A 22,997-nucleotide genomic window follows, 5' to 3' on the forward strand; every position below is an offset into this window, starting at 1 on the left:
GCATACTTCAACTACAAAGGATATTTTTCTATTGTATTGTTAGCTGTGGCTGATGCAGACGGGCTATTATTGTAAGTTGATATTGCTGAATATGGACGAAATAGTGATGGCAGAGTATTCAAAGAAAGCACATTTGGAAAAGCAGTAGTTGGCGACCAACTTGATCTTCCCGAATATAAACCGTTGCCAGGAGAAAATGATAATGCAAGTTTTCCTTACTATTTTGTAGCAGACGAAGCTTTTCCCCTCTTAGATCGTGTCATGAAACCATATCCCAGAAGACATTTAACAAATGACAAACGAATATTTAATTACAGACTTTCTAGAGAGCGAAAGTGAGTGTGCATTTGGTTTGCTAACTTCAAAGTTAGCAAAGTTCAGAGTATTGGAGACCCCAATATGTTGCAATATTGATAAAATTGATAGCATCATTCAAGCTATTTGTGTGTTACACAATTTTATACGTGTTCATGATGGAGTTTTTACTAATCCGACATTCCAATTGAAAGAACATATTATATCCAATAATAATCCAATACAACCAGGAAGGCATCGCAGGCCAACAAATATTTTAAAATTTTGCATTTTTTTACTTCATCCTCACTTTTTTATCAATAAAACGTTCAAACTCAACATTCTATGTAAAAATTAAAAAAATTTAGAAGTCCCTTTAACTTTACCGGACCCAAACACCCTATTTTTTCCCAGACCTTTTTAATCTAACCTAATTGTTATCTTGGCGAGTTGCGACAGTCGCCACCGATTACCATTCGGTTTAGACCAAGCATAAAGGCGCCTACAGACGGACGAACATACCTTGAGATATGTACGCGCGTAGAAGTATGCGCGTACATATACGTTTTGTCGAAGTTCCCTACACACGTAAAGATAATTTACTATTCAGTTTGTTTTTAATCATGGGGACCGTCAGTAATCATGATATAAATTTATTAGCAGTGGCGTTTGTGTTCATTGCATAATAAAGAAAAAACAAAAACAATTAGTGTATAAACGAAAGCCAAGAAGTAAATGGATGAAGAAATGGTCGTTACAGCGTGATCGATTTTCACATATAAAGCTACTAGAAGAACTTCGTTTAGAACCGGATGATTATCGAAATTATCTCCGCATGGATGAAGATAGCTACGTATTACTTTTAAAATTAGTAACACCACTAATCCAGAAACAAGACACGTGCATGAGGTCTGCCATACCACCACATGAAAGACTATCAGTTACACTTCGATACCTAGCTACTGGCAGAAATTATGAAGATTTAAAATTTTCCAGTATTATTTCACCTCAATCGCTAAGTAAAATAATTCCGGAGATCTGCAGTGCTATTTATCAAGTATTAAAGGATGAGTATATAAAGGTATTTACTAACTATTGAAGAAAATAATACGTTAATCTTTATTAATAAACTCATAAACATAAGTATCTACAGTTAACATATTAATTTCAGAGAAATGTCAATATGGTAGGGGAACCAGCTACCTCTTGAGGTTAGTTATTTCCTCCTGATAATTTGCAAAACGCTTTATGGGGGTGCATCGTGAAACCTCGTGTGCGTCAGCTGTCGCGCAGGTGGTGCAGCCAGACATGACATGTTTGGGTGGCTTTCCCTGTTGATCCCACCACTAGTGCGCCAGCTGACACACACAAGGCTTTACTTCACTTAAGACCCCCATAAAGCGTTCTCCAAGTTATCAGCCGGCAGGAAATTGAATACCCAAATCTGTTACTGGCTCCCGTACCAATAGAATATATTTCAAGCCAAAACTGTCTTAATAATTACTTATATTGGTTCAAGTATCATGGTTTAAAGTTATTTACAAAGCTGACAAGCCTATCCGTTTCGCACACTTCGTTGTCAAACTGTTGTAGCTCGTTATTCTTAGAAGAACGTGTCTGAAGTGACTGAACAGTAGGTATCTGTTTTATTGGTTGCATATCTTGAGGTTGTGGTGTTTGAAATGAATAGGTATTAAATAAATTTTGTGACACATTTTGCGGGGGTGGAGCAATCTGCGATAGATAAGTATAACTCTGAGGATAATAATAAGTACTAGTGGAGGTACTTGTGTTTAAGTTAACATTGGAATTATTTTCTGCTGAATCAAGAAGCGAAACAATTTTTGTTGCTTTGGGAACATGACCCATTTCTGCTTCAAACAATAGGTCATTAATCAACTTTTCTGTATATAACTTAGTCTCTCTTGGAAGAGTTCTCAATTTCGCTGCAACATTATTTCCGAAAATCGTGCATTGATCCTCATTATTGCGACTTAGCCTTTCAGTAACAAGAGCAAGAACTTCGTCTGTCTGAGCATCTGCTTTAGCTTTATGTTTCTTCATAGAAGAAGGTGTAGGTGAAATTAACGACTTATTTCTATCTGTACGGGACCTACTACGAGTACTACTTGCTCTGGAATTCAAGGGCCTCTGTACCGAACTACTAAATTCTTCAGTATCACGATCCGGTCCGTGAGTTCCATAACTAGTACCTGGTCGGGAATCCAATGGACTTTGTAATGAACTACTAAATCCTTCACTTTCTGGTTCTGATACGATTCCAATTTCCTGAAATAAAAACGTAATAAATTGCTTGAAACAGTTTCTTTTTTTTTGAGACTTTAAGGATAATGTAAAAAAATTGTGGTTCTGCTATTTTGAAAACTGAAATTTTTATAATAGTAAATGCTTATTTTAGTAGGTAAATGCTCGGGTTTATTTAAGCAAATACTTATTATTTTATATTAGATCAATGGATAAGCATTTACTTATTAGTATAAGCAAATGCATTTTTTTATTAATACCACCCATTGTTGCATCATATAAATAAATTTTATTAAAAAAACTAATACTCAAAATCTCAAAAACAGTTTTTTTTATCAGTTTGGAACAGTTGTTTTTTAAACACAATCAATTATGCCTGTATGCACCGCCAATCAGTAAGCACAGCTTAAGGCTTAAGCCATGATTTTTGTATATAAAATAGCGTCGCTTATTTACATACGGTGCATACGCAGGTTTGAATGACAAAAAGAGTGTTAATTAATTTATTTTTTTGCAGTTTCCTACAACAGAGAATGAATGGAATATAATTGCAAATGATTATGAAACAAAATGTAACTTCCCAAACTGCGTGGGAGTCGTTGACGGGAAACATGTTAATATCCTTCCCCCTGCTGGAAGTGGTTCATACTTTTATAATTACAAAGGAGGGCACAGTTTAGTGCTTATGGCTATAGTCAACGCAAATTATGAGTTCATTATGGTTGATTTTGGGGTAAATGGTCGAATATCTGACGGAGGAGTTATTGATCACACTATATTTTACCAGAAACTAAAAAATGGAAAATTATCTTTACCACCTAAAACAAAACCTAAAGGAAGTAAAAATACAATGACATTTGTTTTTATAGGCGACGAATCATTGTCCTTGCGCTGCGACTTTTTGAAATCATTTGGGCAGAACGAACTTAATCATGACCGAAAAATTTTTAATTATCGGCTTTCGCGAGCAAGATGTAGAGTTGAAAATACTTTTGGCATACTGAGTGCCCGTTTTAGAATATTCCAAGGAGCAATTTCCATTAGTTTAGAAAGCATCGAAAAAGAAGTCATGGCCGCCTGTGTTTTACACAATTTAAGACGAAGATATGGAAATGCATATGTACCGGAAGATAACGTTTATAGGGAAAATGTACAGGATGGCAAAATAGATATAAGATTACAAACTACTGGAATGACAAAACTGCAGTGCGGCTACAATCGAAAAAGTAATAATTATGCAAAAGAAGTAAGGCTATTGTTCATAAATTATTTCTGTCAAGAGGGTGCTCTGTTCTGGCAAGAAAAAATGATACTATAACAGTAGTATAAAACAATACCCCTGTACTTCTTATCAATAAAATATTACAATGTTGCCTACATAGTTCATTTTTTACTTACCTCTCCTTGGTCTGAATCAAACTGTTCATTTATCACTTTATTTGGTACGTTTGATACAGATGATCTGGGCTCCTCTTGATCTTTTAAAAAAAGCAACAAATCATGATACCATAAATGGGGCGTATATAAGTCGTCCTGCCCGGCTCCTGACCTTTTGGACTCTGCAATTTTTTTTGCTTCTCTGCGGAATCCAGCACGTAGACTATTTATTTTAGTTTTTACCGTTTCCTTTGTAGCTGTTTTTTCTATTTCTTTCCACTTATCTACCAGTTTCTTATAGGCATCGTTTTTTCTATTCCTATTCATGTAGTCCTTGGATTTAGTTTTCCATAAACAGGAGTAAGATTTATAAAGCTCAATAAACTCAATTAAAAATTCTTTTGAATAATTTCTGCTATCGGCCATGATTAGACACACACAGTTACACCAGACGATGGTTAACACGAACTGCACTGATTTTATTCCTGATGCGTAAGGCCGTTTAGTCTACACACAGAGAGATATGTACGCGCAACTCGTACGCGCGTGCAAAAATTCAAATAGGAACTGAATACATCTTCGACGGATTTTTTAGAGAGATTTTGTCTACACACCGGCGGATATGTACACGCGTACTTGTGCGCGCATACATATCTCAAGGTATGTTCGTCCGTCTGTAGGCGCCTTAAGATTGGTTTTAGTTTTAGTAGTGTCAAATGTCAATAGAAATAGGTTATGTATCGATATTTATCCTTTATCAACAAACAACATGGAAAGTAAGCCTGAATTTTCAGATTTAAAATTAAAAAAGTGGATTATTAAACAATGTGACTCGATAGGTAACATATATTTATATAAAAGATGCATTTTCTAATAACGTTATTTTAGGAGTCAAACATCCCACACCTATTCAAGCGGGCTGCATTCCAAAAATTCTGGAGGGACAGAGCTGTGTTGGTGCTGCTAAAACTGGTTAGAATGGCACTATAAACACCCTTATAAGTTGTTCTTTTAAGAAATAATCAAATATCTCTTATAGGAAGCGGAAAAACTCTTGCTTTTGCTCTTCCAATTGTTCAGACACTGTGTGAGGATCCTTATGGGATATATGCACTAGTATTAACCCCAACTAGGGAACTAGCATATCAGATTGCTGAACAGTTTTCTGTTATTGGTAAACCAATGAATTTAAAGACTTGTGTTGTTGTGGGAGGTATGGATATGGTGGAACAAGGAATACAACTATCAAAAAATCCCCATATTGTTGTGGCTACTCCTGGGCGCTTAGCTGATCATTTGCAGAGTTGTAAAACATTTACTCTGAGTAGGATTAAGTTTTTAGTCCTTGATGAAGCAGATAGATTATTAGGTGGGTATTGTTTATTGCATACTATATTAGTTTATTTTAACAAAAAGCTTCCAGGAATTTAGGAAGAAATTAAACAAGATTTATGAGGAAAGCAAATTTTTTCTCAGAAAGACAAATTTTTCATTGACAAAGCTAATAGCAATTTACATAACCATATCAAAAATGAAAAAAAGCATTAAAACATAAATATTCTTGCTATATACAACACAATATAATATACACTTTTTAATTTAAATTGAGATATTCTTATAAATAAGTAAAAAACCGATAACCTATTTCTCATATAAAATTAGCATCCAAATATTGGCTGCCAAAGTATAAAGTTACCAGCTAATATGTCAATCTGTTTCACATTTTGGCTGCAGTAATTTTTTAAAATTTTAATTTTTTTCTCTGTATCTCATGTTATAGAAAGCTAGGGGATGGGTTTAGTGGATATAATATTTGCGGATAATTCATCTACTGACTTGATTTGATTGAGTAATTTTTAGGCTAGAGATGTTTTTGGTATTGTTTAATCATTTACTGATTTTTAATTTCATATTAATTTATGAATGTCTGAAAGCTTGCAGAGTCACATATGTTTTAAAGACATGCCATTATATGGCTTTATTTTTTTGGTAGGGGTTAACAAATTTATCTTGCATAAGGTAAATAACCAATTATTGACAGTACAAGGGGGGTATTTCATGAAAATCATGATAAATATTTTTTATATAACATTTTGTAGTAAAATTTTGCTACAACATATAGTTTAATGTTTCCTTTAAGCAATTAATACAATGAAATGCTTTAAGAATATAAATATGCGTTGCAAAAAATATTAAAAATCAGTTTTGTCAAACTACCTGTTATTGACATCATCATATCCAAAAAAACCAATGATTGACAGCCAGTAGTAGACACTAATAAAAGACCAGTTAAAAGTACTGTGATATTGTATATTTTGGAAATATACTACAAAAGCTTCATTTAAACATACGTAAATACAAACATCTATGCACATGCATTGGCCTTGATATATTATTTTGTTTTAGTACTTAAGCTTCAAAAACATCCACAAGTGATTTGAATTCATATTTAATTCGCTCACCAGAAGATAATAAATCAGGGGTAGGCAACACACCAATAACACTATTTTTTTTTATATATGACATATCATTTTCATCACACACAAACATTTTTTTGTCTCCACCCAAAGATTTCATTGACATTACCCTAATGTCACCATTGTCAACATATCGGTATGTAGTGCTCTTTCTTTTGCCGCCAAGAAACTTCAGTAAAATAAAATTTCCTATTTGAATGTCTCCATTAGAAACTTGGCAAAATGATTTGTTTGGATCTTCAAATTCAATCTACTTGGATGTAGACCCCACATCATCGAACGATTTCCACTCTCTATCCATTCTTCTTCCTCACCAGAACTCTCTTCTTGTGGCTTCTCTTTCTTCTTTATAAAAGTTTTTGTTCCCATTCAAATTTCCTTTTTTCTTTTTCTTTATTTTCTCGTTTTCTTTTTTGGCGTGATACCTTCGCCATGCGTCAGAGGTGATAACAGATGGAATTTTTTCCTTCATTTTCCTTTTTTTTGTTTCGAGGTTTTGGGTCGGGCCAAAATAACGCCTTCTTAAAAGGAGTTGCAACATTTGATGCATCAAGGGTTTGAAAGGAGGTGCTTGGTGCTGGTCATGAGTGTTATTATAAGATGTGCTCGGCTGATCATCAGTTATTTTTGTTGGAGTGCAAAGATCTTCGGCAACAGAAGCAGGAGCAAGATTAGTGGGAGAATGGCTAAATCGATTATCTGCAACTGAGTCCATGGCCCCTTTTTCATTTGTTACTTCTGCATGTTGAACATGTTTCTAGTGTCCAATTTTTCCAAATTTCAAATAAATGCTTATCTTCCACTGGACCATCCCAAGAATGTTGGTTTAAGGAGTTCCTGAATGTAGTTAGCCTTTCTTGGTCAATCCTGCTCTCAAAATTTTTCAAGGCAAGCAGGGACTTATCTTTTGCAGCATTTGAAGCCATAGCAGCCACAGGGATGTCACTTGAACCATAATTTTTGGCAGAAATTTTACTAAAATGTACATTGTCAACATTAAAGGGGCATAAACCTGAAGATTTAAAACCATTTTCAATGGTTTCTGGTTTAATGTGTTCCAGGGCCTTTTTAAATACACCTCCAAAGTGCATCTTCTGAAGCCTATTGCCAAAGTTCTCCATCCTCTAATTCTGTACCTTATTTCTGTAGGCTAATTTAAGGGGCCTAAATACTGCAATGTCCATAGGCTGAAGGATGTGTGTAGAATTGGGATATAAAGCTATCAACTCAATGCTATTGTCACTGCAGAATGTTGATAAATGGTGAGTTAAGTGGGACACATGGCCATTTAAAAAAAAGAGAACAGGTTTTTCAATCCCCTCTTTTATGAGCCATGGATTGAATATATTGGTGATATATTCATAAAAAGTGTTTGAACACATCCACCCATTTTCGGATGTACCCAATGCCCAATCTTTAGGCACACTTGAAGCTGTGGCAGATGGAATTCGCTCATAGGCCAAAACTATCATCGGCGGTGCAATATTACTAGCTGTATTAGCTGTTACCAGTACAGTTGAGTTTTCTTTATCATCTCCTGCTGCACGATAAATGTTTTTGTCCTTTTTTAGCTAACACTTTTCCTTCTTTGGGTGGGAGGTAAAACGCGCTTTCGTCAGCATTGAATACCCTTTTGGGGTCATCAGTTACTTGATAGAGATCATGGGACGTTAGATACTCCTTTATTTCCTGAAACCATCTACGAATTTGTCCTGAAGTTACACTTTCTCTGGATGTTGTCAAATTCGGTGATAATCTTCGTGAAATTTCCGGATGTCTCCTCAAAAATAGCAGAAACAATTTGTCGCTAGGACGATTATTGTTAGTAAACGATTTTGCCCGTTCTGAACGACTTATGATTTTTTGAACTGAATCTAAAAGCTGCATTTTTGAAACGGGAAAATTTCTTTCAGATAGTTCAATAATCCATTTAACCAATAGGGATTCCTCATGCTTGCTAAGTATTGTTGAGGGCCCCATGGTACAAACAACTTCAGACTTTCCTTGCATCTTATGAAGTAGGGTTGTCCGTGGAACATGGTGGTTTCGAGCAGCCACTGCAACTGGCACACCATTTCTTACTTCCGCCAGTGCAGCTGTCATTTGGTCAGAGGTATAATTTCTTCTAGGCGACATTCCTGAAAAAGCACAAGGACTTAAATATATTTAGTTTTGGCTCATTCAAATATTGTCATCATTAAACCAGTAATTGACACTTGTGTCAATTACTGGTTTCCCTACTTTGTTTGAAAAAAATGAAATATTGGCAACATTGTTTGCGGTTTGTTTTGTGATTGGTCAAAAGTATTAAAAACCAATAGTTGACAGTTGTGTCAATAACTGGTGGAAGAAACTCCTTGAAACCAGTTATTGACACCTCAATTTTCTTGTAAACAAATAAATACGGGGAGATTTTTTAATTCATTTTATCTACTTTTAACTTTTTAAACAAAAATAAACCACAGAAAATAACAATACATACTAATGTTAAATTTTTAAAATGGGTCACAAAAATTTACTTAGTTTATTTTTTACACTAAGGAGCACAAAAAATACCAAAAATTTGGAACACGGGTTTACAACATGAATTGACCTGACAAAATGATTGACCAGAAAATTCTGGAAATATGTTCAGGGTTGCCAGATTTACAGAGAATTGCATAGGTTTCACATTTAATATGAAATTCAAATGCGTTTTCTTATTTTAAGGAAAATTGTAGAATGGTGTCAATGATTGGTGAAATGTCAATAACTGGTTGTTTACCTTACATAGTTTTTGTATTTCACTAGTAAGTATTTTATTGTATTGTATTATCACAAATAAAAAAATATTTTTCAAATTAATTAACCTTCTTCCCTAGAAAACTAAAAAGTTGGTGATTTTAAATTAAGTTTTTAACAAAAACCTTCTTTAATGTATTTAATTTTATTAAACTTAGTTTTGCTTCGCCTTGAAAATTTACTAATTTACACTTTTCTGGGGAATGTGCTACATTTTAAAATATGTAAAACATTTTAAATATACAGGATATCTTTTTAATATTGTGATAAAATTCAGGGGCGTTTTCCTTTGATGAAATTAACCAAAAAAGTTTCTATGAACATATGTCACAAACATCTTAGATTTTATACTAAAGGGTGATACAGTTGAATAAAAAAAACGAACTTTTTTGATAAATTCACATGCGGCTTTTAAACATTTGATTACTAAAATGTGTGTGCATTACCGATTTATGACAATAAGTGACCTAGTAGATGTACTTGTATATTTAAATGATCTATAAAGTTTAATAGTCGTTTTTTTGGCCGTCAAATATAATGTGTTGCTGTACTGTTAATAAAACTGTACACCACAAATGCAACAGTCTATCATCATTTTGAACTCTCAATACTAAACTACATGGAAACGGAAATCTCCAAACTAATGTGTCAGTAACATAATCCCCAAACATAATGTTTTAAAAATTAAGAAATGTATATAAATTTAGCAAGTTTGCAGAAGATCATTTAAAATAATAAGATTTTACTTTTTAGGCGGCCATTTTGATGACCAAATTAAAACCATCTTTGGAGCCCTTCCAAAGAACCGTCAAAATCTGTTTTTCTCCGCTACAATCACAGACACGTTAAATATCCTTAAAAGTACTATTGGAGATAACGTTTTTCTTTTCGAAGATAAGACGAAAGAAGAAGCAGCAACAGTAACAGAATTAGAGCAACAATATTTGTTATGTCCAAAAGATGTAAAAGATGCCTATATGGTGGAGTTGCTAAGGGTTTACAGAGATAATAATGAAGACGGAAATGTTATGATATTTACAGATACTTGCAAGTAAGTTAATATTGTATGTAAGTAGTGTATGTCAGCATATTTTAAGGTAACTGAGCAAATGAGGACCCAGGTTGGATGAAATATTGTAAAGTTTTTCATACCAATATTTTAGAGAGCCTATTCTTGATATTCGTCATTCTGCAAAATATCCAATGATTCAATTAAAAAAATACCTAGATCAATTATATTTATTTCAATGCATATATCTATGAAATACCAAATGCAAGTAATAGGGTCAATTGGGGTAATTGTGGACGATCTTTAATGTTTTGACTTGCTAAACGATTTTTGTGGACATCACGCATTATGTTATAAATGTAAATTAGCAGTCACATAGCTCATAGTATCTTCTTTGATAATTACTAGTGGTTTTCTGTAATTACAAGTCACATTAAGATAAAAAAAATTTAACATGCTTGTCCGTTTACATTTACATTGTAAACAAGCATCTCTTGACACATTTACTCTACCAAAAAAAAACCTGGGGCAAATGTAAACGAACTATATAAGTCCGCTGTGTAGCAAAATATTTTTTGATATAAGTCGTGTTTACATTTACCCCAAAATAATGTGACCTTAAAGGTTTTGCTTGCAACATAAATGAAAAATCGAGATAAAAGTAAATATTTTTCAACAGTTCTGTTTATTTTAACTAAAACTAAACTATTTTTGAAAACGCTTATAAAAGAAATTTATTCTAAGTATGTAATTATAATAATATTATAGGTATAAAAAATTAGTTTTGCTCATAAACAGGAACTATTGCTGGAAAGTTGTATAGTATTCTCTCTCCCTTCATTTGAATGCCAGGATCGGAAAGCACACCAATGATTTGATTCAAGGTTATATAACTGACATCAGTTTCAACAATGTTGAAAAGCATTTTTGATGCTTCCCAGGATTTAAGACCAGTCACTTTGATTTCCGTTAATTTTTCATCCACAGCTCTATATCTTGTTTTTCCGGTTCTGCCCAATCTATTTCATCATCAGTATCACCTAGACTTATTTCTCCATCAGAACTTTCCGACTCTGCAACTGGTTCACTTCTCATTTTTTTCAATTTCGGCTCTAACTTTTTGTTGTCCGTTTTCGGATTAGCCTTTTTTTCCCTTTATTTTTCTTCTTCTCTTAGTCTTTCCAAGACTTGGTTGGTTGTTAATACCTCTCCATATCTTTGTTGCTTTAATCTCGGTATGACTTGTTTTTTCTCTTCAACAATATCTTCACGGCGGCTGAGTGGCAAGAAAATGTTGGTAATTTCTGTCGATTTACTGATAGACAATGACGTTGATGGTTGTGGACTATGGGTAGATGCCACTAATAATTTTTGGTAGTCAGTTGACGATGTAGAAGGCTGCTGTCGGCTTTCAGCTGATGACACTGAATGATGTTGACTACAACATGATGAAGTTGAAGGCATTTGATCGTCGACTGTGGGTAAAAGTGGGTTTGGTTGAGAAATTGCAAAAAAAAAACAGTTGATTTAGAGGATACTGGTTGGATAATAATAGCATCGGATGTTACAGATTTCGGAGCTTTGAGGACAGCTTCGTATTTGGCCAAGTCTTCTGGTGTAAATTCATTTTGTGGGAATTTGTTTCGATCAACTGGGTATACGCCAGTATTTTTAAATCCAGATATAATATTGCTAGAAACTATAGACTCTTGCCAAGTAATGCCAAGTAATTCGGTAAATTTTTCCTTAGTTAGCCGTCCACACCCTCGTCCAATTTGTTCCTTACCAAACTTCACCAATTGTTTATTCCAGTTCACCTTTAAGGGTCCGAAGACACACTTGTCGAAAGACTGAAGCTTATCCGTAAGATGGCTTGGAAACTTTATTAAAATAATATTGTTGTGCATTGCCTCTTCAATAATTCTGACGCTCATATGACTGCTGTGACCATCATACAACAGTAGAGCTGCTTGATCTAGAAGGTTTTGGGAAGTTCTTAAATCTTTAATGTGAGGTATAAACCCTGTCGTAAACCACTGGAAAAATTGCGGCTCCTCCATCCATCCATTAGTGGAGGACGCATATAGAGTTCCTGGATAGGTCCTATTGGAAGTCCAACGAGCCTGAACTCCAGCTCCCTTGAATACGATGAGCGGTGGAAGTGCTTTTCCATCGGCAGAAACACATCCTAAGACTGTCGTCGACTCTCTTCCAGAGCCTCCAGATATCCGGTACAGGGCCTTTCCTTTCTCTCCAATTGCCCTAATACGATAGGGATCATTATTAAAACCTGACTCGTCCGCATTAAAAATAAAGCTTCATTTATCATCTAAATTATTTTCATCAATGATTTTTTTCAGTCATCAAAAAAATGGTAGAGGATCTCAGGTTTCATAGCATCCTTCCGCAGTTTTTGCAAATGTTCCGGTTTTTTAAGAGACAGTTCAGGATGTCTTCTCGTGAATGAGTAGTACCAGTCTTCTCCCGGTACTCTATTTTTAAATAGTGTTCTTAAACCTTTTGCATTAACATACTCTCCAACCAGTTGTCTAAGTTCTGCTTTGTCACATGGTAGACCCATCAAGTACGTGCCAATAAACATTTCACTATTTCATTTTCGATATCTGAGGATAAAACTTGGGAACGTCCACCCTTTGTCACATTTAATGGAGTCTTTCTTCCTCCTATCCTTTGGTAAATAACTGATCTGGGAACACAACACGAGGCATCTTTACACTGCAACAAGACAAAGAAATTACTCATTTTACATAAATTATCGGCGAGACACTAATTTTATTATATTTACAATTACCCCAAAAGTGTGTATACATTTCCCCCAAGAACAAATTTATTAGGGGGAAATGTAAACACTGAATTATTTTAGTGATTATAAAATTTGTCGACAGACATTTAGGCGTAAAACAGACACAATAGTATAACAAACAATGTCCAAATGAAATATTTAACTTACCTCGATGATTTGCATTCGAAAACTTCAGTGCCGAAATTCAAGATAAAACCACCAAACACATCAAATTGCATCATCCAACTAATACAAGAAGAGCACAAACAGGAGTAAAATTTCGAGGGAAACCGAGTTCGCCCGACGTCGGCACGACTCGAATAGTGAGCTTCGCGCCAAATTTGAAATCTAAATGTTGTTGTGTTTCTTATTTTAGATGTGTCTACAATTACCCCAGTTTTTTCTACAAATATTTTAGAATTAAAAAAATATACAGTAATTAAGTAGTGGACATATTACCAAAATAAGGAAAAATCCCATACAAAATTAAATACTATTAAATCCTACTTACCTATATCCAAAAGTTCATATTAACTGAAATATAAGGTATTTGTTATTTTTCAGATAACTTCAAAATATTTTTCCTTCCTTTTTAGAGCAAAAAAAAACGATTTCTTTGTTGAATAAGAATAGAAAAAAATTATTTGCTGAGTGGAAAAAAATGTATCTTGCTTATTTTCAATTCTGTCACTTTAACTTCACCCAGAAGTAAGCTGCAAAGTTAAAAATAGTTAAATGGGATTAAGGTGAAGTAATTCTATAGTTCAAACTTTATCCCAATGTCTTTTCCTAACAAACTAATAAAAATACGCATATTTGCTATATTCATTCTTTAATAATAAAAATTTGTATTTCATTTAGGAATTGCCAAGTACTTTCTATTACCCTCAATGAAGTGGGCATAGAAAATGTAGCATTACATGCTATGATACCACAGGCACAAAGGCTAGCCGCTCTTAATAGATTTAAAAGTAATAGGGTCAAAATACTAATAGCAACAGATGTGGCTAGTAGAGGTAAGAATTATTAAAATAATTATGATAAAATATGGTACTACTAGTTTGGAGTTTGTAAGCAATATATTTCTTTTAATTTTCAATCATAGGTCTTGATATACCAACGGTACAGCTAGTTATAAATCACAATGTTCCTCGAGTACCCAAAGAGTATATACACCGTGTTGGTAGAACTGCTAGAGCAGGTAGAGGTGGTAAAGCAGTCACTTTAGTGACTCCATATGATATCAAGCTACTTAAAGCTATAGAGGAGCTTATAAAAGTTAAGCTTTCTGAATATAAACTTGACGGTAAGTAATTCTCTTTAAGTCAATACTAATTATATTGCAGCAATCTCAATTTATACCTTGTTAGCAATTTTTGAAACATTTTAAAACTTAGGCTATACCACTGTAAATCGCCGTTGATTCATAGAATGTCTTATATACTCCAGTGTCTTCATACAGCATGTCAATATTCTTTTATCTATTTTTTGTTAGAATATTTTTACAAGTATCCCTTAATAAGGGATCGTGGTAATATTGTTTTATTTGCTTTAAAAAAAAATCAGAATCTTGTTACTAAGATAGAAAGGAGAGTAGTTACTTTCAATTTAATAAATAATGATTTACTTTTTTAACATCGTTGCAAATTAAAGCTAAACTTTCATAAATTTAAGGAATTCATAAATTTATGTAAAAAAAAGATTAAAATATTTTTTATTCTTCAAAATAGAAATATAAGGTTTCAAGTAAAAGCCTTTGTTGTTGAGTATGTGTTCGTGATAAATGTGTGAACTGAGAAACAAATGTCAAACACGTAATTGGGAGTATTTACTGCTCTTTTACTAGTTCTTTCATAGAACTCCAAGCGACTTTCTTTAATTATTAATGTGCTTTCCAAATGGAATAGGATTGTGAGAAACTTATAAATTTTCTTAATAAATTAGCCTAAAATGTTTCTTCTGGTTAATTCAACAGTAAAAGGTTCTAGATTAGCGAAATATTCATAAGCAAAATAAACTGGCATTAAAGAACTCTTATTCTCTTGCTGCTATCTAATACTGTTATATTTCACTTAAACATCGAAATCTACTTAATGATTATGGCACTAGGCTCAATGTTTTCTGTACTCAATAATTAACTTTAAAAAAATCATTAAAAATATGACAGCTTACGCTGATTGTTCCTTCATAAATCGAACAATACGCATCTTTCTTTTTAATTCGTAATGTTTATAAGGTATATATTATTTTATTCTTTTTTTTTCAGACAAAGAAGTAGGCAAAATATTTACGCAAGTGTCTGTGACAAAAAGCGAAGCATATATTAAACTAGATGAAACAGACTTTTATGAGAAAAAAATGATTAATCTCAAGAAAAAATGGATTCTTGAGGGCCTAGACCCGGACGAGGAAGAACAGAAATTTTTGGAGAAAACGAAGAAAGCACAAATCAAGCACAAAAATAAGGCAGTTAAAAGGTTAAAAACTAAAAAGAAAGCTGTTAATAGTGAACTAGGTTAGTTGGCATTAAAGTGTAATTGTTTTTTTATTAGACGTATGTTTCAATTGTACCTAACCTTAAAGCGACAATATTTTGTCAAAATTTGTATCGAAATGTTCTCTACTTCAAAATTCTGATCAGCCGGCTTTTCTTGGCAAGTGGAAAATTGACTTTTTGATTCAATACCTTATCAAATAGTTATTTATGTTACATTCTGTTTTTTATTCATCGGCGGAAAAAATTAACAAATCATTTGTTAAAACCTCTTAAGGATATTAGATAAATGTCATCTGAAAACAATAACAATATAACACAAATAAAAATACTGTAAAGGGAACTGAGGATAGTTCCAGGAATGTCTATTTTAATAGTATCTCATAATAATAACTGTATCTTAATAACCGAGTCTTGGTTAAATCCCAACGTTCTGGACTCGGAGCTGTTTCCTAACAACTATAACGTTTTTAGACTTGATAGGAACGCTAACATTAGTGGCAAAAGTGATGGTGGCGGTGTCTTATTGGCGATTCGTGACGTATACCACACGGAACTTGTCTCTAAGTGGTGTAATTTTAACACAATAATCGAAGACATATGGGTGAGCGTTACTTTAGAGGGGGGCAGAAAATTATTTTTATTCCACCTCATGCGGCAGTAAATAACTATCTAAACTTTTTGTCTAAACTAGAAAATATTATAAGCACTAATATTAATAGTTATTTTTTAATAATGGGTGACTTTAATCTACCTAATTTAATATGGTCACAAAAACCGAATGTTAAGGATTTATTGCCTATCAACGCCACTGATCCTTGCAGCAAAGCATTTTCTGATGCTTTTTACTTTAATAATCTAAAGCAATTTAGTCACGTCTTTAATGCTCGTGATAAAATTCTGGATCTTATTATTTCTAATTCTACAAAAGTTATTGTAAACAAAAGTATGGATCCATTTGTGCCTGAAGATAGCCATCACATGTCTTTGGAGATAAATGTTTATTTAATATCGGAGAAAAACATTGTTGAAAACATCTTGTCGAACTTGCATTGTCTTATTTATTTAATGTAACACTGTTTAATGGTGTTACATTAAATAAATAAGACAATACAAGTTCGACAAGATGTTTTCACTGTACCATTGTCTACCACCTTCAAAAACAAAAACATTGTTAGTAATTCATATACCAAGTTAAAATGTAATAATGCCAATTACGACACTATCAATTAAATTATTATTTCTACTCATTGGGACAAATTATTTTCATCTAAAGATTTTTATACAGTTTTAGATAACATTGTTATTAACCACATCGCTAGAATTAAGATCAATAAGGGACAATACCCTCTATGGTTTTCTAAACACACAATCAATCTAATTAAAAATATATTAAAGGCACATAAAATGTGGAAACTGTACCGAAGACAATCTGATTACGACAACTTTTAAAATTTACGCAAAACAGTAAAGATTAATATACGCAATGATTACAAAGATTATATTTATAAAAGATTGTCAAAGACTTTAAATATTTCTGGTCATTTTTTCACAACAAAAAAAACACTAAAAGCTTACCAATAAAAATGAAATTTAATGATTAGGTTGCTTCGAATTGTTTTGACATTAGTGAACTCTTTTCTAAGTATTTTAGTGGAGTATATGAACCTTCTGATATACCAACTTTAATGTCAAGAATGTTTTGTAGTTAACAATATTGATATAAATGATATTAAATCCGCACTTATATCTATGGATCCTAAAAAGGGACCTGGCCCAGACGATTTTCCTTAATTTTTTTTGAAGTCTTGTCCTAGCTTGTGCGAGCCATTGCATATTTTGTATAATCAGTGTTTATAATATTTATATAGTTATAATATTTATATATCTAGCGGCATTTTTCCTCATATTTGGAAAACAGCTCAAATTGTGCCAGTATTTAAATCTGGAGAAAAAACGATGTACGGAATTACAGGCCTATTTCCCTACTTAGTCACTTTGGTAAACTTTTTGAATCTTTGCTGTTAAAACAATTATTCTTTAAGGTCAAAGAAGCTATTGATGTTAACCAACATGGCTTTTTCCAAAAAAGATCGGTAATAACCAACTTAATACTATTTATTCAGAGTATAAACGAAAGCATGTATAGTGGTCTGGAAACTTGTGCCGTTTTGTTCTCATTTTTTTTAAATGACATTGGTCAATGTTTCTCTAGCTGTAGATATCTTGCATATGCAGATGACCTAAAAATCTTTACAACAATTAAGAAGGTATCAGATTTTCGTGCCCTGCAATCTGATCTTGCAAATTTTGAAAGGTACTGTTTATTAATCCAGCAAAATGTCATTCTATACTTTTTAGCAGAAAACCATCTCAGACACAAAACAAATGTGATGTCTATCTCGGGGGCACTATCTTGAAGTATGTGGAGTTTATTAAGGATTTAGGTATGACGTTGGATTCCAGACTGCTCTTCGACGTTCATATAGAAAACATTGTTCAGAAAGCTCTAAAAAATCTAGGTTTTATATCTCGAATGACAAAGGGTTTTAGTAATCAATCATCTTTAATATTATTATATAATGCATTCGTTAAACCTACTATAGAATATGCGACAGTGGCTTGGAATCCGATGTATCACAAATATATTGACCAAATTGAAAGAGTTCAACGCAAGTTTGTAAATATAGTAAATTTTCGCTTTAATAGACAAAGAAATTTTTTTACTTACTATGATAACTTAAAATTTTATGATATGAAGCCCTTAGAGAGTCGTAGAAACAATTTTAATTTAATATTGATTTATAAAATTATTAATAACTTAATAGACTGCCCTTTCTGTCTGGAAAATTTACATATCAACGTTAATCCTTATATTTTGCGTAATAGATCGACCTTTAGCATCTCAAGATATTCTTCAAACTATTTGTCTAACTCTCCATTGTTCAGATGCGCCCGTAGTTTTAATAATTTTCAAGAAACTAATTTGAATAATGATATATTTCTCTCCAGTATGGCTTTATTTAAGCGATACTTAAAAAATTCTACCTAATTTCGCAAAGAACGATAAATATTGTCCTTTTTTTCCCTATTGTCATTATTCATATGTATATATGCTTCTTTATTGTTTATAAGAGATACTATTAAATAAGTTAGTTAGTATAGGTTTATATTGCTTGGTGTATTTGTTAAGTTTAGTGAAAGTGTAATGTTTGGCAAAGCGCTTACTTGTATTTAAATTCATAAGATACCTTGTGCTTTCCTGTAATTGGATTGCTTACTCTATCTGTAGGAGAGCCTTGTACTTAAATAAATAAATAGTGCAGATTTTTCTTGGGTGATCCCTAAAACATAGTTTTTTTTAGGAGCTTATTTAATTTTTTAATTGATATTAAGGTTTTTTGAAAAATACTTACGAAAATCCGTAATACATTCTTAAAGTAATAGTAGGAATCATGTGAAAAATCATTCTAAGAATGTCCATTTTAATGACACGTGGTTTTAATGACAATCTTTGAAATGTTTTAGGAATATCTCGAAGTCTGAAAATTTGAAATAATTAGGAAAATCAATCACTAAAGATCCATTTTAATGATATACAGTGACCGCCTAAAGTTCCGCATAAATTCGATAAAAATTAGAGACATGATTTTTTGAGAAAACGCTCGGACCCGTCGATTTTTGTTTTAAGTTGCGCATTATTTCACATAAATTTTTGTATACAGGGTGTCATTTTTTTAAATGGAATGCTATATTTTTATTGCATTTATGAAATATAGGCGAAATTCCAAGCAAGTTTCGTATAACACACCTTATCTCAAAACTCAACTGTTTCCGAAATATTTACATTTAAATAACAAGAAAACAAATAAGTACGTCTATTTACAAATTAAAACCATACTTGTAAAGAATCTCCATTTTCGAATGTCACTGTCAGTTCAAAAATTAATAGTTTTTATCAGAATAAATTATGGCTAATTTAACGGAAACCCAACGAATTGAAATTTTGATGATGCTAGGGTACGGGGATCGAGTGCGCACGCAAAAAGAAGTAAGTGAACTGTTTAATGCCAAATACCCAAACCATCCTATTTCTCAGTCAACAGTTAGTAGAATCATAGATAATATATTAATAACTAGAGTGAGTAGAATAGAGCACAAATTCATAACTTTAGGTCATGTTAGGGATTTGCCAAGATCAGGTCATCCAAAAAGCAAATGAATACCACCCTTATAAAATTAGACTAATACACGAATTAAATGAGGACGGTCCTGTTCGAAGAAACCAATTTTGCTAGCAAATGATGAACATTTTTAATAATAACCGTCAGTTTGTGTTACGAGTTTTGTTTTCGGATGAAGCAACTTTTTGTTTAAACGGTGTCGAATCCACACTGGGTAACTGAGGCTCATACATAGTACCGTATCTATTAATGTTTGGGCTGGTATCGTGGAAAATAAAGTAATAGGGCCATACTTTTTCGAAGAATACTTAACAGGACAACACTATTTGAATTTTCTTTAAGAAGATCTTATCCCTGCTTTATACCCAGACGAACAAGACCAGACAGTGGCCAATAGAGTGGCCGGCCAGGTCACGAGACCTAAATCCCTAATATTTATCTCCCGAATATTTTCTATGGGGGTACCTGAAAAGTAAAGTTTATATTGAGAAGCCAAACAACGTAGAACATTTGAAAAATAGAATTAGATATGAAATTAGACGTATATCACCCGAAATAATTGATAGTGTTTTACAGGAGTTTATAAACCGTCTTGCTTTCTGCCAAGAAGTAAATGGGGATCAGTTTGAACACTTGATACATTATTAAGAGTTTTCAGTTTATAACATTTTATCCTCCATTTTATCTTAATTTGTAAATAGACGTACTTACTTGCTTTCTTGTTGGTTAAATGTAAATATTTCTGAAACAGTTGAGTTTTGAGGTAAGGTGTGGTATACGAAACTTGTATACTTGTGTACTGGTATACGAAGCTTGGAATTTTGCCTATATTTCATAAATGCAATAAAAAATATAGCATTCCATTTAAAAAAATGACCGATGACGTCATATATTTTTTTTGTTCCACCCTGTATACAAAAATGTATGTGAAATAATGCGCAACTTAAAATAAAAATCGACGGGTCCGAGCGTTTTCTCAAAAAATCATGTCTCTAATTTTTATCGAATTTATGCGGAACTTTAGGCGGTCACTGTATATGTTTTCTGAAAAATGTTTCGAATAATATTACTAGAATTTCACAGAATGTTTCAGGCAGTTTATTTAAATTAAGGAAATCTGGTACTTTAAAAGGAAGTGGCAACTCTTTAGGAAAGTCATTCCAGAAATGGCTATTTTATTTAATACCTAATGTTCTCTTATAACATTCTAATATTTTCCTCGCAGTTTATTAAAATTAAGAAATTTTAAATTAGAATTATGGGTTGTTGAAATCAGCTCTACGAAAATCTATAAGTACTCTGCATTGGGAATATCTAGAAGAATCACTTCAAAAATAATTTACTCTAAAACTAAACAGCAATAAGTATTTTAGTAAAATAAGATTAACTATTGGAAAAAAACTAATAATAAAATCAAAAATACACTCTAAAGTTAAAAACAAACTATAAACATGATTATTGATTGCGCTTATGTAAACCAAACAGAATTTCAAAAAAAAAGAGGCAATTTCGAAGAAAAATTAAATTTAAAAAAATAAATAATATTTGCATTTTATTTTCTCAAAAACTAACCAAAACCAGAGATTGCCTACATTATCTCTAGGACATTCTATATTTAGAACGTCATAAATTTATATTCACATATTGTGACCAACATTTACAAAGGTCTGGAATTAAAAGATGACTTGTCTACTCTATAAATGTGTATTACTTCATAATAAATGCCATTATTTTGCATAGATGATGGATCGTCTACTTCCAAAGTTCACCTTTTCTATGACGACTGAGTATCATGAACTGTCTGGATGACTTTTATAATATTATACCGCGTATAAAGGATAAAACATATATTCAAGGTGTGTAATTTACACACCAGTGTAAATTAAGTTATCTGTAATACTTGTAGACATCTAATTCCTAATATTATCCAGGAAACATGAAACCAATAAATACGTCGCTTAGTCACGATTTAAAACTCGATTTGATAGGAATAAGATTTATTGGGCGGGTTGTAAAACCCCACGACAGAACCAAATTCTATACCACTTTGTAGCATTTCTGTTAATGCACTTTAAACGAAGAAGTTAAAACGTATAAATTTATGCCGTTTCTGATTTAACTAGACTAGAAGACGTGCATAAAATGGCAATTATTTTCAAATTGAGTATTTTACTGCCGGTAGTTTATTCAGTATTTGGTTTAAATGAAAATGCTGCTTTCAAAAATGAAATAAAAACACTTAAACGGGTTTCTGAGGAAGCCTTTGGAAATTTATCGCTTAAAGAAAACCTGTTAGAAAGTTTTAATAACTTATATTTGGATTTTGTCTGTAGCCAGGACTTTTCAAATAGAAATGTTAGTAATGAGTGTTTTAAGGAAATGGAGGTTGTTTGTAATACCACGGATTTATTATTTGATAGTAAGTAATAAAATTTTTTAATTAAGATTTGTTATAGACATTTTAAGTATTGACAAATAAAATTGCAGTTTTAACTTTGAAGCGTAGTTCAAATTAATAATTGTCTTTAACTAGTACAAAAGTAAATTAGTGTTTATAACTTATTTAATATAAAATACGTTCCTCGCAATAAACAGGGAACGATAACTTACTTCATAACTATTAAAGCAACGAATTTGAATTTAAAAAAAGTTGTAAAAAAGGTAAAGATTAGAAAAATAGATTTGAAAAAGTCAATTTATGAGAAATGCTTGTTATTGTGAATAATAAATAAAGTAATAACAATTCTACAATTATTACTTATATATAGCTCTGACTTCTAAATTTGTTACTATTTTCCCAAAAATGTTATAGACTGCTATACTACAGTCAATATAACATTTTAAAAGAAAAAAATGGTGTCTGGTTGCATATTAGAAAAGCTCAAAAATGTTTATCCATCTCCAATTCGTTTTGCTATTGAATTTTTTGGCCAAACCGTTTTTATCCTTTCCTGTTTTTTTTTTGAAAGTAGTACTGACCTAGCAGCTATAACCCAAACTTAAACCTAAGTAAAAATTAGGCTAAAGAGATTTTTTAAAGCAAAATTGTAATACAAATAAAAATATTAAACAAGGGATCTACAGAACATGAATTAAAAATATAATGGTAAAATAAATCCATTATAATAAAGAGTTATTTATATTAATTGATCTTATTTATTTAACCGAGCTTGATGAAGAATTTTGAATTGATGAACTTTGGCGCCCAACATGTGACTCATTCATCATTATAGGACTTAAAATGAAGAAAATTTAATTCCCTATAATTTTGGTCTCGTGTAACAAAGCTGTAAAACCTACGGGAACAAAGTTA

At 32.3% G+C, this 22,997-nt stretch overlaps 2 protein-coding genes across 2 annotated transcripts in view; both read left to right on the forward strand.

Moving 5' to 3' along the window:
* Window positions 1–990: 990 nt before the first annotated feature.
* LOC126741368 (probable ATP-dependent RNA helicase DDX49) lies at window positions 991–15,557 on the forward strand. The gene is made up of 9 exons (XM_050447758.1): window positions 991–1,375; window positions 3,077–3,785; window positions 4,617–4,775; window positions 4,825–4,908; window positions 4,976–5,305; window positions 9,948–10,245; window positions 13,868–14,022; window positions 14,112–14,312; window positions 15,273–15,557. The coding sequence occupies exons 1-9, from the start codon at window positions 1,034–1,036 to the stop codon at window positions 15,524–15,526; spliced, it is 2,532 nt and encodes an 843-aa protein (XP_050303715.1). The 5' UTR covers window positions 991–1,033; the 3' UTR covers window positions 15,527–15,557.
* A 6,119-nt stretch (window positions 15,558–21,676) lies between these two features.
* The window catches only part of LOC126741540 (nose resistant to fluoxetine protein 6-like), a 38,670-nt gene continuing 37,349 nt past the window's right edge, over window positions 21,677–22,997 (forward strand). The window contains exon 1 of the mRNA XM_050447997.1: window positions 21,677–22,103. Within this exon, the coding sequence (XP_050303954.1) occupies window positions 21,827–22,103 (277 nt within the window). The 5' untranslated portion in view covers window positions 21,677–21,826. The remainder of the gene's footprint in view (window positions 22,104–22,997) is intronic.

Source organism: Anthonomus grandis, chromosome 10 (assembly GCF_022605725.1).
Source record: "Anthonomus grandis grandis chromosome 10, icAntGran1.3, whole genome shotgun sequence".
Taxonomy (NCBI): Eukaryota; Metazoa; Arthropoda; class Insecta; order Coleoptera; family Curculionidae; genus Anthonomus; species Anthonomus grandis.